We start from the raw sequence: 18,816 nt of genomic DNA, 5'->3' as shown, positions 1-18,816 counted from the left end.
TATTTTTGAATCTCTTCCAAGAAAAAAAAATCTTGTACCGCTGAGGAATATTAATAAAATGAAACATGTTTGTGGTCAACGAAAAATCAGCACAACTTTAAAACTTCGCGCCTTGGGTGAAAATCGAGAGTAGTTTCCCTTTGAAGAACTCTTACGTTTGTTTCCTTTATCAACGGTTTCCCGCGGACAAAACAGGTGATACATCGCAAAATATAAGTGTAAACGGAACAAAGATAATTCAGTACTGAGTAAGTATCAATCAGATCATGTTTGTTTAATCAATTGTCGAGGACACGTGTGACATTTGATTCTGACGTGTGCATATCATGTTAACCTTGTCACCGCGGCCTATGTCGAACAGTAGGCTTAGTCCGTAAGTTAGTCCGTACACACTAAAATGAGCTAATTCGATCCTGTGTTGTCTGTTAGACTACCGTAGTGCCACTAATTTTGAAAGTATTTGATGTGTTGTCATGTGTTGTTACTCTTGTTCTTTGTTGCCGTTTTAAGTAATATAAATCATGCACGGCATGGAAAAAGCAAAGCTCTATTTCCTCCTTTAGATTATCTGCAAGAAGAGCGGTCTCTGTGCCACTGACTGTCGCTGAGACTAGTCTGCAGAATCATTTTTTTATTCTGAGTTATGAGGGTCCAGAGCCTATGACATTGGCCCCACTCCAGCTATCCAGCAGTAGATCAAAATGGGAAGTGGCACAAAACAGCTTCCAAGGTCTTAATTTATCTCCTACTGAGGCTGTAAATGATGAGCACCAATTAAAAATAACAGGAAAGTGGAGACATAATGCCTTCAAATAATTGTAAAATTAAAAACTAAGTATAACACATTTAGAACCAGCAACTAATTAAACAAACTGTATGAAAGAAAAAATAAAATCAAAGCAAAGAGCAGAAAAAATTTACTTCCCCTAGGTCGGAAATAAACTTTATATGACCTTGCCAGTCCCATAAAGGAGGCTGGGTCATCAAATTGTTCAGCATTTCCCCTATTTTTCAACTTTAATTTCTAGGGAAAGAAGATTTTGATCTCGGGTAATTGAATTTTGGATGTCTGCTTGTCCTTGGCAATTACAATTGACATCAAGATTATTTTTATACCCCTGTGGAAAATACTAATTCTAGCAATATTTAGATCATAGTTCCATTTAATTCCTAAATAACAAACGCATTCCAGTGATAGACTGGAACTAGAAAAGTTGAGAGAGCTATATACTTCTATTTAAAGTTATAAGTTTATCGTGAATACTCAAACTCTTGATTCCGTTATGTTTCTCCCTTGGTTAGCCATGCCAGCGCGTCGTGCCCAGAGGTGTGGTTGTGGTAGAGGAGTGTTTGGACTGATAGATTGGACCACGCCACTTAGACGACCAGCCGCTCTCAAAAACTTTGCTGATGCACCGATCTCTCCAGGAGTTACCTCCCCTCAGTCTGTCACATCTCCCTTCTCACCTTTTCCAATCTCCCCAGGAAACGCTGTGGGTTGTAAGTATTACAGAAATATATACCTCTGGAAAGAACCAATGTTTCTTGTAACCCGACCATTAACACTCCTATTTCTGTGTATACCATGAAATGCTTTTGATTTTCAAGACAGAAAATAAATTATCAAGTCAATAACTGTAATAAATATTATCCGATTTTCTTCAAACTTGCATGGTAACAAGGTTGAATGCCTTAAGTGCCTGACCATGTTCGATCAACTCTTTCAGGGGATGTTATTTATCAGAGTTATGGTCCTTTAATTTACTACAAATATCATTTTTCTGCAGTTTCTGTGTTATAACTAGCAAATGTTAAAACTAATATTGTTAAAACTGGTAACAAATTTAAATGTCTTGAGGGCTTATAGCCAAGTTCGATCGCCACTTTTGGCAGATCTTCATTAGTAGAAATATGGCCCTTTGATTAACTTTTTTTTTTTAATTCATTTTCTGCCACTTCCATACAATAACTGTTATAAATATTAACCGATTTTCTTCAAACTTTGTTACAAAGTTAAATGTCTTACTTCCAAATAAGACTTCAGTTTATTATCCCCCGCCCAACGAAGTTGGCGGGGGTTATACAAATGGGTTCCGTCCGTCCGTCCGTCTGTCCGTCCGTACGAATGGTTTCCGGAGCATAACTCTAAAACCAGTAGAGATATTTCCACGAAACTTCATACACACATTGGTCTTATGGTTTAGTAGTGCCTTTTGCTATTTTTAGGTTTTGATTTTTTGCGTTTTTTTCGGTAACCATGGAAACATTGCTGAAAAAATCATATTTTTGTACCAGGTTCGTTTCCGGAGCATAACTCTAAAACCGGTTGAGATATATGCACGGAACTCCATAGTCACATTAGTCTTATGATCTAGTAGTGCCTTTTACTATTTTAAGGTTTTCACTTTTTGTACTTTTTTCTGTAACCATGGAAACATTGCTGAAAATGACAGATTTTTGTGTAAGAATCCTTTCCGGAGCACAACTCTAAAACCAGCAGAGATATTTCCATGAAACGTCATAGACACATTGTTCTTATGGTCTAGTAGTGCCTTTTGCTATTTTTAGGTTTTCACTTTTTGTACTTTTTTCTGTAACCATAAAAACATTGCTGAAAATATCATATTTTTGTAGCAGGTTCATTTCCGGAGCATAACTCTAAAACCAGCAGAGATATTTCCACGAAACTTCATAGACACATTCTTTTTATGGTCTAGTAGTACCTTTTGCTATTTTTAGGTTTCATTTTTTGCACTTTTTCCGTTACCATGGAAACATTGCTGAAAATATCATGGTAAATGGTAAATGTTACTTTGCAAAACTCCACCCATCTTTGTGTATATAGTCAAATATAAATGTCAAGGCTGTATACCTGATTCAACAATTGCAGCCCCGCTCTACTTGAATTATACTCCATCTTTCTTTAGCTCAACTTCCTTTTTCCTGGTTTTTTTTCATACACATAAGTCTCCACAATCAAACTTACTTCAGCTTTGATATCTCCATTGGCGGGGGATCTGAATGACTATGTCCTTGTTTTTTCATGTTTCAACCAAGGTTAAACCTAACCTCAATGATATTTACCTACAATATGTCTTGGAAGCGGGAGATGGAAATTTCATGAATTTGCATGTATACAATAAATATGGTTTTCACTGACAATTCAAAATCAAATTGGATTTAATCTTTTGTTTTATACGATAAATATGGATTTCACTGACAATGCAAGATCAACTTGGATTTAACCTTTGAAAAAGCTTGCACCAAACCAAATCAGAAAGGGTTGTAGAGTGAAAATTTTGTCATAATTCGCTAAATATTTTGTACATTATACATGTACATGCCCTTTTGTTTTGTGTTTATTAAGATATCATTTAAATCCAATATAAGTTTAAGAAGAATCATTTTGATATCTGTATATTTCAGCTTGGGCAGATGCAGTAGAGAGTCCTTCATCAACTCAGAAGTTTAGCCCTGGAGACAAACTTATGGTGAAATTCAGCTACACAGCCAATGTCAACAGTCCTCTGGATCAGGCAGAATTAAATGTTTCTCAGAAGGATAATGTGGAATTTATTGATTTTCATGCTGACAATAAACTTTGGTCTTGTGTTCGAGATCGTAGTGGGAAGCAGGGCTATGTTCCTACAGACTATCTTATGGTAAGTTATTTTACATCCCCTCCACATTCTTTATCGCCTTTTCTTTCTTATACCAGGTGATGTACCTTTCAGGTTGGCCAATCCAATAACTGCTTTCAAAATCTTGAAAAAAAACTTTAGGGAACATAATGGCTTCCAACTTTCTTTTTATGCATTGTCATTATACACATTATTATTGTAGTCCAAACTTTATTTTGTAGATTGTGGAGGACAATGTGAATGCGTTGCCATGGTTACCAAAGTCTGCTGAGGTTCCACAAGAGAAAGGTAAACGTTAATCTCGTTGTGATATACACTACAGGCAGGTGGATGTATTTAACCAAGTTTATACATATATAGAGACTAACAAATTTTTGATATACCTACAAAACAGTGTGGGTTAAGTACAATTTATTGTCGATTAATTCCACTTTCTGGTTGTTGTGACATTGCAAAAATCAGACATCATAATCACCACAAGATTGGACTAATCTTCGATAAATTGTACTTCAACAACGTCATCATTTTGGTACATGATGTATCTTGAAATAAGCATACGTGTATTGGTCATTATCAGAGGTCAAATTGTATTACAATTTGTCATTTTGGACTTATTAAGCAGGTGGTCTTTATACAGAGGTCATTATCTTATTCTCATGGAGTTATGTGCTGTTTTCTGTAGGTATTGAATTGAATTGTGAGATCATGAATGTCATATAGTTTACACTTTAATAGGCTAGTACAGTACTTACATGTAGATGATATCAAACTATAAAATAGTACGTATACATGTAGCAGAACAAAAACAGGAGACTACAAAAAATTGGAAATGAGGATTGTTATTTTATCTCTCTTAATAATTATTTGTCATATTGGTATCCATATTAGAATTTTGTCAATCTGTTGACTATTGTCTTTTCAGTCGAATACAAGCCTTACAAATCAGCATATCAGACAAACATGGCTAAAGAGACAGCCAAACAGAACTATATATGTGATGTGTGTTGTCGTGAGTTTAATGGACCAATGCCCTACAACGCTCACATGAAGAGTAAAGCTCATCTGGAGGAGGTTATGCTATTGGAGGAGAACTCTTGAGAGTGAGGCAACGTTAGGAAGTGTGTTGGGAACAGTCCGGAAATTGGCAGCAAATTATTAGGATTTGATCGAGATTTATTTGGATGATCAAAGATTATTACTATGATACAGACTTAGAATCTTAACTCATTCCCCCTTAAAGACACATTTGAACTCTTCTGATTCAAAGACTGGAAGTGTTCATTATGAAAATTCAGGGGTGCATGAGTTAAAAGGAATGTGAATATAGGAAAAGGTGGCAGGGATATTTAATTTAGAATACAGGGAATTTCAATATAAAAACAACAATTTCTCTTCTGGTGTTCATATTTTTCCAGAAGTTTGAAAAATCATGTATTTTCATATAAAAATGAAGATTTCTAATATTTTCTGAAGAATGAGAATATACAATGTATTGAAGGAGCAGAAATTAGAGTAAGTTTAACTATAGAAAATATTTGCTATCATTGTTTTGATTGATATTCACTGAAATGAATGTGTATGAATTGTTGATATTAAGATTTCTTAATGAAAAGAATCTTACAAAAGTTTTTATATGTTTGATATTAAGTGTTTTAAGATGGAAACCCTATCTTAAAATGATAATGATTGAATGTATTCAATTAGAAATTGTTGTTTATTAGTTCCTAAAATCTTATAAGTTGTTAACTGGGAATTTTTTGTTGTTATATTTAGTTTTTTATTGATTCTGAAACAAACATTCCATGTTTTTCCATCCCCTTCCCTCACCTCATCTGATAATTTTTTCAACATAATACTGGTACCTTATGTGAAGGAGTGTAGAATGACATTTGTGATGAAAAAATCCACTATTATCAAATGGTATTTACATTACATTTTATAATTTGATATTCACAAACAGAAAAAAAGCATAATAATATTATGGCATGAAGTGATTACTGCAGGATTGCATTTTAGGTATAAAGGTCAAAGGTGAAGGTCACTGTTTCTAGAAATACAATGTGCAACAAAAAAAAAAAATATTTTTATTAGTTTATAAGTCCTTGGTTTATTGAAGTCAAACTTAATACTTACATTATTCTCCTTTCCATATGTAGTCTTCTTACATGTATATTTTATTTCTTTGATGAAAAATCTATGTGTACATATAATTTCCAATGTTACAATATTTCAATATGTAGGTATAGGTATAATATCTATACATTCTGTTGTAGCACAACTGACAAATTATAAAAATGAACAAATTAAATTATTGAAATACAAAAGAAATAGTGTAGTAACTCATTTGCTATTATACACATACTTTGTTTGCCTAATGGATGTTTCTTTCTCTTTTTAAGAATGATTATGGTGCCATTCTTGTAATGCAAAGTGATACATTGTCATTATTTTTAACAGATTGATGATTTACTGCTTCACAATTCATTAATTAAGCTGCCTTCCTGTCTTGACATTTTTGTGTTCATACCTGTTCAGTGTTAAATTGTTTTAGACAATTGGTAATATTAAAACATGCAAAATATGTTCTGATAGAGCTTAAAGGTAGGTTTCGCCCAACCAAATAAATATATTTTTGTGAAATGCGATAAACGGGAGAAAAGATGGAAAAACATATTAAAATACCTCAATTTAATTTCTTTATGCGTTTGAGATTGAACAAATGTGTCTTGAATACAAAATTGAAGGAAATCCTTGATTTTATTACGGTGTCCGTCAGACAAAATAGTATGCAAATGAAGCTGTGATGGATTGTGTTGTCTAAGTTTCGCGCATGCGCATTGTCACGCACTAAAAGTAAACAAAATGGCTGAACGAAAGTGTGTGAGATAAACAAAACAAAAATATCTGAATCGGCAACAAAGTGGAGGAAATTATAATGGATTCGGTAGCGTAATAGGATATCTATAAGGAATTAATTCAGAGATGGCATGTACAATAGAAGAAACAGAAGCCACATCTCAAGTGGAACTTGCCCGAATCTGTTGGGACTCGTGTAATGGCATTGCACGTGGTGAGTTAAATTTCAATACATAATGCCAGCGCACAAACAGCCGCAGACTAACTACATGTATATTTGGAGTACAAAGCTAGCGAGCGCATGTAAGTAACATGAAGTGTTTTAGATTATATGATAATGTATAAACAGTCCATCGCACTTCGATTTGTTGTTGGGTTTTTTTTTTTAACTAAACATGCCGTGTCAAGACTGTCACTTCTATCTGACATTTTGTTGCACGCTTCCGTTTGTTGATGCGGCCTCGTTTTGGAAAAAAATACGTCATGTTCTATGTAAAGCTTGACTTCACTCTATTTTTAGAGGAGTGTTTTCCTGGTCAAGCTAGGCAACTGACCACCCATATTGTTCGCTGTATCCATTGAAAATGATCTCAAGATTATATCTATGTACAGGATAAATTTCAATTTCGTAGTCTTTATATTTCATTGGGCGAAACCTACCTTTAATTATGCATATTACTTTTTGGATGAATGATCAATAATTTAGAAATAATGATCTCTTCATTACACATATAAAAATATCAAGTTCTTTTGTGTGGTACAGTTCAGTTGTAATTTTGACAATAGTTAAGATACATATCAATATTCATAATTCTGTTAAAGGGAAATAATTCAAAGAATAGTATGATTTGTGAAATTATAATTATACATTCTTAGTAAAACCAAAGAAAAGATTTTTGACAGCATTTTATATACGAATGAAAAACATATAACTATGTATGTGTATACATTGTATGTCAGTGTGTATATTTGACTTTTAATAGGCATATAGTTACAGTTTAGTGAAGGTTTAATTAGCCAAAATGATGAACCTATCAACTTAAATAGACAGCTAGAAGAGAGTAATCATAAACTTGTATGTCTGTCAGCTTGGAAACCTGAAATATGGCTATCTAAGTAGAGTCTTAAGTCATGGAAGCATTTCATTGTGTTCAAATGTAGCAGCATTTCTTGAGAAAGATTAATAAATAAAAAAAAATAATGCATGAATGTAATTAAGATCAAACTCACCAAACTGGTAATAAAATGACAATAGATTTAATCATTTACATGACAGTATTGATATTACAAGATGTCTTTCACTGTTTTACCAAAGAATATTTTGTCTTACACATGGACCTTGGATGTCCAAAGTGATCTCACAATCTCACCCATAAGTGATGTGTTGGATCAACTCTAGATTTAATTGGTTTGATAGTCAGGATTCTTTAGACTTAATACATGTCTATTGTAGTCATAAGGACCTTGTATGAATTCCTCACAAACATGTAAATTGTATACTTCTTCCTATGTATATTGTGTATTTGTTACAGATCAAGCTTCCTGTTGACATGTCTGTGTGTTCATTCATAGATATCAAAACTGCTCCAGTCTTGGAATGAGAAGAACTCCTATGTACATTTGTATATCATTCTGATCTGTTAGATTTACTTCCTTTATTTCACTCCGTCAGTACTCTTCCCTGTAACTCTGATATAGCAGAATGATGTATATACATGTATGGGGAGATGGTTGTAGTCAGGAGAAAATGGAATTGTTGTGTATCAACATACGGTTTAAAGGTTACTACTTACAGAATATACAAACCACAAATACCGTATACTGATATTGGTTCCCGTAAAATATATGTCTAAAAACTTACATTAATATTCCAATATTTTATATTTTTTTCACAGAGTCATCTATTCATGAGAGAAGGATAAGATTGTTGTGTCATTCATTTGTGATAAAGTAATGAGTAATTCATATTTTCTGAATGTAACCAATACCAACACTAGTACTGAGTACTACTTTAACTTTAATAAAAGATAGGACAAACATGTCGACCTATACTAGACCATTCTGATCTATTTGAGTTACTTCCCTTCGTTTTACTCATCTCAAACAAAGGGAAGTAACTGATCGATCACATTGACACTAAACACTTGATCTGACCCATTGCTTTATTTCTTGGAGTAAAGTCAAATCATAGAGCCTAAATATTTGTAAAAAAATAATTTCTGATTTTCATCTCTCACCCTCTATATATCATTAGATAGTAGTTTGTTTGTTTGCGGGGTATGGGGTGTACTGACAGTACATACACATAGGTAGAGGTTAGTCTGTCTCATAGCTTTGAGCATAATATTTAAATAGTGCTTTACATCAATATCATGGGTATGAAACTGTGGATCTATGAGTAGTTTTGTTCAAGGAGTTTTGGGACCAAGATTTTTTGTTATTTGTTTCTTAGAGAACAGGTACAGGTCATAGGTCATAGTGCTTATCATTGCTTCGGTGAAGGTCATTAAAAATTATGTCTGTTGTTTTATTACAAAGTGGTATTATCTTGTGTTTCATCAGGATTTAAAATTTTATTGGTAAATTAGAATGTGAATCATTGCAAATTGATTCTAGATATTTTAATTTGATTCAGGTAAATGATAATATTTTGTCACACCTATGGTTTTGTTTAATGCTTTAAATTTGCAGGGGTTCACCTTACATTATAAGTTTTAGAACACATTGCATTTGCAAATAATGTTACCATTGTTTGAACTTGAACCTTCTTATTAATAACAAGTCTATTTTTGTTGACAATAAAGACACACTAATTCCCTGGAATATCCTACTAGAGCCAAAGAATACTGTATAGTTTACTTTGTTGTGAATGTTTTCGGTATTTTTTCTTGTCTCACCATTCCCAAATAGAAGTATTTTTTGTTTTATTGGTGTTACAGTATGAAGATGTATGTTATCCATTGTCAGTATGTAAGCGGCAACTTTAATTTGAAACATGATATAATAATGCATCATAGCTGTATGTATATTATTTGCTTTTGTTTGTTATCTTGTGTAGTTGTTATTGAAGACAGGGGTTGTTATTAATTTCTTGTTCATTTTGCAGAGAAAATAAATTTGGTTTAGAGATTAAGTTTAAGAGGGACCAGAACAACATTTCATTTACAAGCTTTGTTTAAAATTCTTTGGAATGACATGTATAGTGTCTTGACATCTAAGTGCTATGAACAAGAAGTTTCAACGTTTGAAACCAGTATTTGTAGACTTAGTTTTTGTTTTCATTTTGATTTTTTTTTAGTTTTAATGAATAAATTTGGAAAAAAAAATGGAAAAAAGATTTTGTTTATATTAAATATTTTTCTTCAGATTTTTGGCCTGATTTCCTTTGCCATCCTCAATATCCCAGTGGTTACTCTCACTGTCTTTCTATCCTCCCCATGACTGTGCCATAGCGAAATGGAAGGCATTTTCAGGAAAGAGAAAAGTGACCAAGCATAGGCTTACAGAGACTCCTTTTGAAGATTATATAGAAAGAGAATGACACCCAACTTCAAAGCCGTACATTGTACCTTTATTTGATTCTTTTGATGTAAGGTCCAAATTACTGTACCTGTCCTGTTGTCGCATATACTGCCTTCAGTTTTGCTATGAAATGTTCCAGGGGCCTGATATTATCATGCGTAATGCACATGTGTACTGGGGACAACAGCTGTTACATGTATCTCTGTAAGATAGGTGTACATGTCTGGTACTGGGACCAGAGGAAATTCGGACTAGGTACAGTGGTAATATATCCACGGCACATTAGGGTGACCATAGCACAGCTAGAGCGGTGTCCTTTCTGTTGGACATCTTGTTAAGCTTAATAAATCTGTCGTGTACGTTATGCAATTGTATCAAGAAAGTGTTACAGACTGTAATTTTAACATACAAAGGACCTAATGGCCAAAGCTACAGTATACAAAAATGTGTAGGACATCCTGACCCGAAGGGTCAGATGACCTATAGTTGCTTTTTCGTCCGTTCGTCGTCCGTCCGTACCCGCCGTGCTGCCGTGCGCCCGGCGATTAAACTATTCCCGACATTTGAACTTCTTCTCAAGATTCTACCAGTGCGATTAGGCTGAAACTTGCGTGAAATGATCCTGACATGGTCCCGACAAAGTGTTGTTATTTTTCGGGTCGATCCGAAATCCAAGATGGCCGCCACAGCCGCCATCTTGAAAACACATTTTGAACTTCTTCTCAAGTTCTACCGGTGCGATTTGGCTGAAACTTGCATGAAATGATCCTGACATGGTCCCGACAAAGTGTTGTTATTTTTCGGGTCGATCCGAAATCCAAGATGGCCGCCACAGCCGCCATCTTGAAAACACATTTTGAACTTCTTCTCAAGTTCTACTGGTGCGATTTGGCTGAAACTTGCGTGAAATGATCCTGATATGTTCCCGACAAAGTGTTGTTATTTTTCGGGTCGATCCGAAATCCAAGATGGCCGCCACAGCCGCCATCTTGAAAACACATTTTGAACTTCTTCTCAAGTTCTACCGGTGCGATTTGGCTGAAACTTGCATGAAATGATCCTGACATGGTCCCGACAAAGTGTTGTTATTTTTCGGGTCGATCCGAAATCCAAGATGGCCGCCACAGCCGCCATCTTGAAAACACATTTTGAACTTCTTCTCAAGTTCTACTGGTGCGATTTGGCTGAAACTTGCGTGAAATGATCCTGACATGGTCCCGACAAAGTGTTGTTATTTTTTCGGGTTGATCCAAAATCCAAGATGGCCGCCACAGCCGCCATCTTGAAAACACATTTTGAACTTCTTCTCAAGTTCTACCGGTGCGATTTGGCTGAAACTTGCGTGAAATGATCCTGACATGGTCCCGACAAAGTGTTGTATATTTTTCGGGTCGATCCGAAATCCAAGATGGCCGCCACAGCCGCCATCTTGAAAACACATTTTGAACTTCTTCTCGAGTTCTACCGGTGCGATTTGGCTGAAACTTGAGTGAAATGATCCTGACATGGTCCCGACAAAGTGTTGTTATTTTTCGGGTCGATCCAAAATCCAAGATGGCCGCCACAGCCGCCATCTTGAAAACACATTTTGAACTTCTTCTCAAATTCTACCAGTGCGATTTGGCTGAAACTTGCATGAAATGATCCTGACATGGTCCCAACAAAGTGTTGTTATTTTTCGGGTCGATCCGAAATCCAAGATGGCCGCCACAGCCGCCATCTTGAAAACACATTTTGAACTCTTCTCAAGTTCTACCGGTGCGATTTGGCTGAAACTTGCATGAAATGATCCTGACATGGTCCCGACAAAGTGTTGTTATTTTTCGGGTCGATCCGAAATCCAAGATGGCCGCCACAACCGCCATCTTGAAAACACATTTTGAACTTCTTCTCAAGTTCTACCGGTGCGATTTGGCTGAAACTTGCATGAAATGGTCCTGACATGGTCCCGACAAAGTGTTGTTATTTTTCGGGTTGATCCAAAATCCAAGATGGCCGCCACAGCCGCCATCTTGAAAACACATTTTGAACTTCTTCTCAAGTTCTACCGGTGCGATTTGGCTGAAACTTGAGTGAAATGATCCTGACATGGTCCCGACAAAGTGTTGTTATTTTTCGTGTTGATCCAAAATCCAAGATGGCCGCCACAGCCGCCATCTTGAAAACACATTTTGAGCTTCTTCTCAAGTTCTGCCGGTGCGATTTGGCTGAAACTTGCATGAAATGATCCTGATATGGTCCAGACAAAGTATTGTTACATCTAGATCTGGTTGATCCCAAATCGAAGATGACTACCATGACACTATATATATCTAATTAATTTCCTATATGTTAAGGCCCTTGGGCCTCTTGTTTGAAATAAAATTTGTTGAAAGAAATTGAAAATGATCCTGACATGGTCCTGACAAAGGGACACCATATATAATTAATTTTACTATGGCCAAGGTAGTCAGATGACCGTTAAGGCCCTTTGGGCCTCTTGTTTCTAATGAGGACACTCTTCAAGAGTCGCCGATACTACACGTATAATCAGATCATCATCCAGTAAACTGAAAAATAGATGGAGGTCTTATTTGCAGACATTCCCCCTAAGTCTGGAAATGTGTCAAAATAGGTGGGGGGCCTTTTTGCGGTCGAATACGGTACCTCGAGCTTTTATATGACGCGCCCCCCAGTTAGAGGGTTGTGAGCGGGAAGGGCTACTGTTCATGTTTTCACACACGTCCGTGTTCTCCCTACTCGGGACCCCCTATACATTTGCAAAAAACGTTGCAGCAAAACTGTGATATTAAGTTGCAATGAAGACTTCACACAACAACACGAGGCTTGACCGAAAACTGTCACGAAAATGATCTTGCAACAGAAGTTTCAACAAATGGAAGCAGAAGCCTAATACAATATACCTCTGTAAGGGCTGTACTTTTCTGTCTTCAGCCTTTATTTTTTTTCATCATTATTACCATTCCTCTTCTTTTTCTCATACTCGATTCGCAGTTCTGACCTGTAAAATGTTTTCTCCTTCTCACCTATGAAATGTTCGTTTTATGTTACAGTTTCATTGCACTATTTGGAAATACCATGTTAAAAGTCTATAAACTATACTACATATGCTTATTGTAATCTTTCCAGCAGGATGTTATTACCACGAACATCTTTAGGGATTCATTCTAGTACCGATATCCCGTTTTATCATTACGTTTGTGATTTTGTGTATGTTTTATTGCATAAATTTAAACCTCAACCCCCTTACAAACGCACCAGAATATAAAACATGACCGTCTGGACACCAGTAATATATTCTGAACTTTCAGGAGACATTTGTACACGCGAAGCAATCCATAATACATTTACCTGTGATCCGCAAACACACAAAAAGCATTTGTGCACATACATCTTATTTATGTGGCACACAAAATGCGAGTTGGGATCTCAGGATAGTATTCACAGGGAAGCATTGTCATTCACCAAGACATGGCAGAAACATCGGATAATAATGTAAGTGAAGTTTTAACAGCTAATTAACGTTATATTCGTTACCTTTTGTAACAGATTAATTTTAAAATTTGGCAGGATTGTGAAGTCATGTTTTAAATCGAGCATATTATAGATTTGTTCACGTTCAGGACTTGTCTAGTACCTACATACATAAAATGTAGGTAACAATCACGCAGGCAGACAGCTTTTGTTTTAGTATGTAAATTAAACATTAGTATGCAGCACGAAAGGATGCCATCACACAGAGTAATGTGTTGGAGAAACACATACTAGGTAAATCGTTTTGTTATCAAAACTTTGAGGGAAAAGATAATTAAGAAAATTTCGATTTCTACGATTTAAGCGTCGTGCATATAATAAATTACAAAAAAAAAAAAAACATTCTTTGTTCCCCAGACATATCTGTATCATTTGAAGGCTGCCAAGGATGGGGCCTTGGGGTCAGCCTTCATATATAAATGATGTCCCCTCACAAGGGGTGGGGGGAGGGGGGCTGGGGGCTGGGGCTCTCACACATCACACATATCTTTCACACATCACACATATCTTTCATCGCAATCAAAATATCCTTAGACTTAAATTTTCTACATTAGTTTCATTCTATTCTTCCTGTCTAACTACTATCAGACATCAAATATGTATGCTTATGAAATCTATTTATGTACGCATTCATTCATTCATTCATATTTTTTCATATTTGATTAATACGATTTCTACAATTAATCTGGTACTTAGTTTAACCTATTTTTTCTGGAAGACCCTACGTACAATTACATAAATATCACAAACCTGGGTATTGTTAGCACATGCACATGTATTTATAAGCTATTATTAAAAGCTCTACACCTGTTTTCATGACCATACATATGTCTTAGTTACCAGTAGGTACAACTTTTCGCTTACAAGCATCGTACATATAATAAAACATACAATCTACTCCAATAGGAAACATCAGTCATTATTAATCTCGGCCTACCACACCGAAAGTATGGCATGACATTTCCAGGGAAGGTCATCCTTAATTGATCATAGCTGAAGAGCAAAATGTAAGAGCTGTGTACGAACATTCAATATAGATATGTAGTCTCTGGTAGCTTTTACTATTTTGGCCCCTTTTGTCAATATCCTACATATTCTTCATTCAAAAGATTGCCAATACACAAAACAACACTTACAAGTAAAAACGCCTATTCCAATGTAGATACAATTGTAGTAATGCCATTTGTTAAAGATGCTCCACCGCCGACAGACCATAAATGATACTCATCATTTGAACAACAATAGGTGTTTAATCGTTTATATATATGTTTATTTTGCTTTTGGTCCATGCGCAGTCAGAACTTCATTCTATATAGAACATAGTGGCATGGAATTTTTTCAGGATGCAATTAATTATTTCTAATATTTTTATCTTAAAGTAAAATTAGAAGCTCAAACTTTCCAATGGTGGTAATGGTGTAAAGTAAGTGACTTTTGTAACTGAAGAAAAATACCAAATCGTCTGATCCTGCGGTTGATAGTGAAAAAATACCATTTGTCAGCGATGGAGCATCTTTAAAGAAAATAGGATTATAATACTTTCACCTGAACCTTTCTACCACTTGGATGCTAACGCCAAAGTGTTCTTTAAAGTTCCCATTATAATAACCAGCTTCAAAAGGTTCGCCAAACAAAATGCACCAGTGGTCATATATCACATAATTAAAATGTAATTTTATAATAAAGTTGCTTAGTTGATATGTTGTTCAATAAGCAATAAATTGAATTTCCGTCTAGATGCTACATGTTGGTGGTGAAAGTATAAAGGTCCACCGGGATCTTAGAATTAGTTACAGATTATATAATCATGGACCCACCAGAGTGCCCTAAGACCATTTTTAGACGTTTTAGAGCTCTTGATAAAAAAACCCGATAAAAATCTTACTCTACATGGTACTATATACGAGAAGGGTCCATGATTATATAATCTGTAACTAATTCTCAGATCTCTGTGTAAAGGTCTTTATAACATGACCCCGAATTGGCTGTTGTTAAGATTCTTTATGGAACGAACTGGGAAGATTTGAGTCTTTTTGAGATTGTGTCATATGAAATAAAATAACCAAATGAGAAGCAATAATGTCAAACATATAATAGACGAGCTTGTACAATAATTATGAGGTGATTGTTCTGTTTTTTAGGTTCCATCTCCCGGAAATGGCACTACACAGTCTGGCATGTCAATGTCGCTTCACACTAAGAACAGTATGGACATTAGTCTAACAGCTTCCAACACATTTGAGAGTCCAGACAAACCATTGAATTTACATGAGAAGATTCGTTTTATATCCCTCCTCGTGTTCATCAACGCCTCCTTCATTGCAGCTGTGATTCTGACTTCGATCTACAACAAATGACATTGATTCTGTCTTTGGCCATCAGTGGCGCCCGTGGATACTTACAAGAATGACATTGCTTCTCTATTGCAAATTACAAATGAGACATTTAAAAATTGGCCCTTTTACGTTGTATGTATACATGCAACTAAAAACTTTAGACTAGTATCGGTCAATTGGTGGTATTAAAATGAAAATTTTCATACAGGCAAAAATGATAGTTTTTCTTACAAAATGATTCAAAGAGCTCAAAAGATGTAGCTAGAATACGAACGTATCATGTCAGAATGATATGTGTCCTGTTAAAGACTGTATAATATTTAGGTATCATGCTCCGGTTCTTTTTATTATAAAATGTTGAAATTCTAGGTCAAATTTCGTTTGTTTCTATCCATTAATGTTTAAATGCAGTTTCACACAAGGGATTGAAACAGTTGTGATAAAACTTTCTCGTATGATCTCATTCTGCCTTCGATCATTGGGTCGTTATCGTATATATGATGTCTGCCGGATACTATATATCAGCTCAGGACTACATTGTACAATGTATCTCATATTGCATTCTTGGATGTCTTGCTTTATTAACACGATATTTGGACTATATGTGTAATTTTAATGGACATCGTAAGAATTCTGTAAATTATAAAGGTACTACCTGTATTACTACAATGAAATCCATCTTGAAGAGGGAATGGATGCATTTTCTTTTTCAATAATAAAGAGATACTTGGCTTATTTTGTAAGCGTGTATGCCTAATCGACCGTGACCGTAAACTTTTAAAGCTGTATGACTGACGATAATCTCAGTCCTAGAGCCATCACAAGTGCTCATTTTTGTGTATTTCACTCTAAAGTGAAATAAACAGAGCGTGACGTTTTCTACGTCTACCTGTAAGTAAAGGTATACAATCAAGGTGACAGCTGAAATCCAAAATGGCGACCACCAGGCCAGAGGTAAGTATTTATCATAATATAACATTTACTTCCAACAGCAGTCACTTAGTGTGCATATCATTATGTTTGATAAGTGTTCGTCGGTGTCAGGGATCCTGAAGGTTTGCTATTCATTGTCACGTGCAGGTAAATATAGAACACCTCTCGCTCAGTAGTGGGAAATGATGGGGAAATTTAGTATTAAGAATTCTAATCATTTGATATGCCACTAGTAAAGGCGAGTGATAATTATATACGTGTATACGATACAAACATACAATTATAAACTACATTAATTTATCTTATAATACATGACCACAAGTGGAATATTCCTTTATCACATAAGCCTAACTTATACATCAATTACATAATTTCCGTTCGCCTACGTATACAAGACAATTCTGCAACGTCATACATGACGCCTTACCTACTTGTGGCGTCACTATAATGTACTGTTATACAATGTAGTATGACCTTGATAGAAGACATATACATGTACTTTAGTGCCAGAATCGAAGGCCATGGTGTAGATTCATATTATGAATGTTGTCTGTATGGTTTCTTACATCGGCTTCAAAGAGGCGATTTATCTTCCTGTCAACGCGCTAATGACATACCGAAGCATATATCAGTTGCCATATTTTCACAAATATTGAAAGTAAACGAAATTAACAATACTAGACTTCTGCAGTCACATGTAGTTGGTTGGCTGATTGGGCTCTGTTCATTTGAAGATATTATCCACTGCACATGCAACGCTTGGGAGGCTGCAGCATTCTTATGCTGACTGAAGGCAGCATTGGTTCCCCTTTTACCTTTGCCTGTTCGCCACTTATTTATAATGACATCATGTTAAAGTGGTGTCATGCCCAATTGTGCCAGGGGAAGGAGTACCTTGTTATGTAATAGGCCTACGTACCCATGGATGTAGCCAATCGGAAGTCAGAATTCTGATTGGTAAAGTATTAATAAATCAAATGTTTCAAACATTATTTAAGTCACTCAGCACAGAGGAATAGAATGATGGGGTATGCATATTGATAATCGTTTGGTTGCACTATAACCGATAAATGGTCAAATCTTCTTTTTTTTTAAATTAGACGCACATGTACATGTGCAATTTTCGTCCCGTTATCTCTCTGCACACCGTCATGTAGGTTTGGGTTTTGGGGTTTACTTAATTTAACGTCATATTAACAGCCAGTGAAAGTAATGTGAAGTACACTTTTTGATGTTTCAGAATGTGACACAGACAGTGTTTACGGTGTCCAGGGACAGTGTTCGAGATTCCGTGGCGGTGGACCACGACCAGGCCGGTATTTATGGATCACACGTAAAGAAACTGCACGACATCACACCTCTAACACGGAGGGAAAAGTTCAAGGCCGCTTTTCTGTTCGCCTTCCCAGTTGTCTTTTTCTGTATAGCCATCATCCTAACTGCGATTTACACGCCGTAGTGACGTAGGAAAGTTTGTTATCGTCAAAATCATCACCATAATCATCATGCATTGTAGCAGGCATCATTTTGATTTATTATCACCCGATCGACCGCAAGCACCATTTACCCAATGGCAATGTTCAATGTTAGCATCAAGGTAGCAGACGGCACATGCAGCATGTTCCCGCTAAAACTGTCAACATACAAAAAGTGTACCACCGAGAAGTTTCTGTTTTATCACCAGACATTATGTAGCAGAATGGATCTATATAATTTTAGAGACAACTTAATGTTTTCAATGAACAGAGATTACCTACCAAAACTTGTCATTGCCTGTCAATTTGAATCTCTGGTTTCACCACAAAGACTGTAGTGAATTCGAATCCAGTGTGCATGATGAAGTACAGACAACATTTTAGCGCCAAAATATATAATCGTCTGTCAGTGTATCAGATGACACTACGTTACCGCTAAATTATTACAATCATACTCTGGACATTTCGCCGCCAAAAGCTTTAGAATTAACCACTCAACATTCCCAGAAACTTGGTTTT

The 18,816-nt window shown here is 35.7% G+C and overlaps 1 protein-coding gene across 1 annotated transcript; it reads left to right on the top strand.

Annotated features, from left to right (window-relative positions):
* Nucleotides 1–9,636, top strand: LOC138307352 (uncharacterized). The gene is made up of 5 exons (XM_069248048.1): nt 1–248; nt 1,303–1,500; nt 3,427–3,662; nt 3,863–3,929; nt 4,564–9,636. The coding sequence occupies exons 2-5, from the start codon at nt 1,305–1,307 to the stop codon at nt 4,737–4,739; spliced, it is 675 nt and encodes a 224-aa protein (XP_069104149.1). The 5' UTR covers nt 1–248; nt 1,303–1,304; the 3' UTR covers nt 4,740–9,636.
* Nucleotides 9,637–18,816: the final 9,180 nt, after the last annotated feature.

Source organism: Argopecten irradians, chromosome 14, assembly GCF_041381155.1.
Source record: "Argopecten irradians isolate NY chromosome 14, Ai_NY, whole genome shotgun sequence".
Classification (NCBI taxonomy): Eukaryota; Metazoa; Mollusca; class Bivalvia; order Pectinida; family Pectinidae; genus Argopecten; species Argopecten irradians.
Note: the sequence above shows the minus strand (reverse complement) of the source record. Positions and strands in the feature narration are given on the sequence as shown.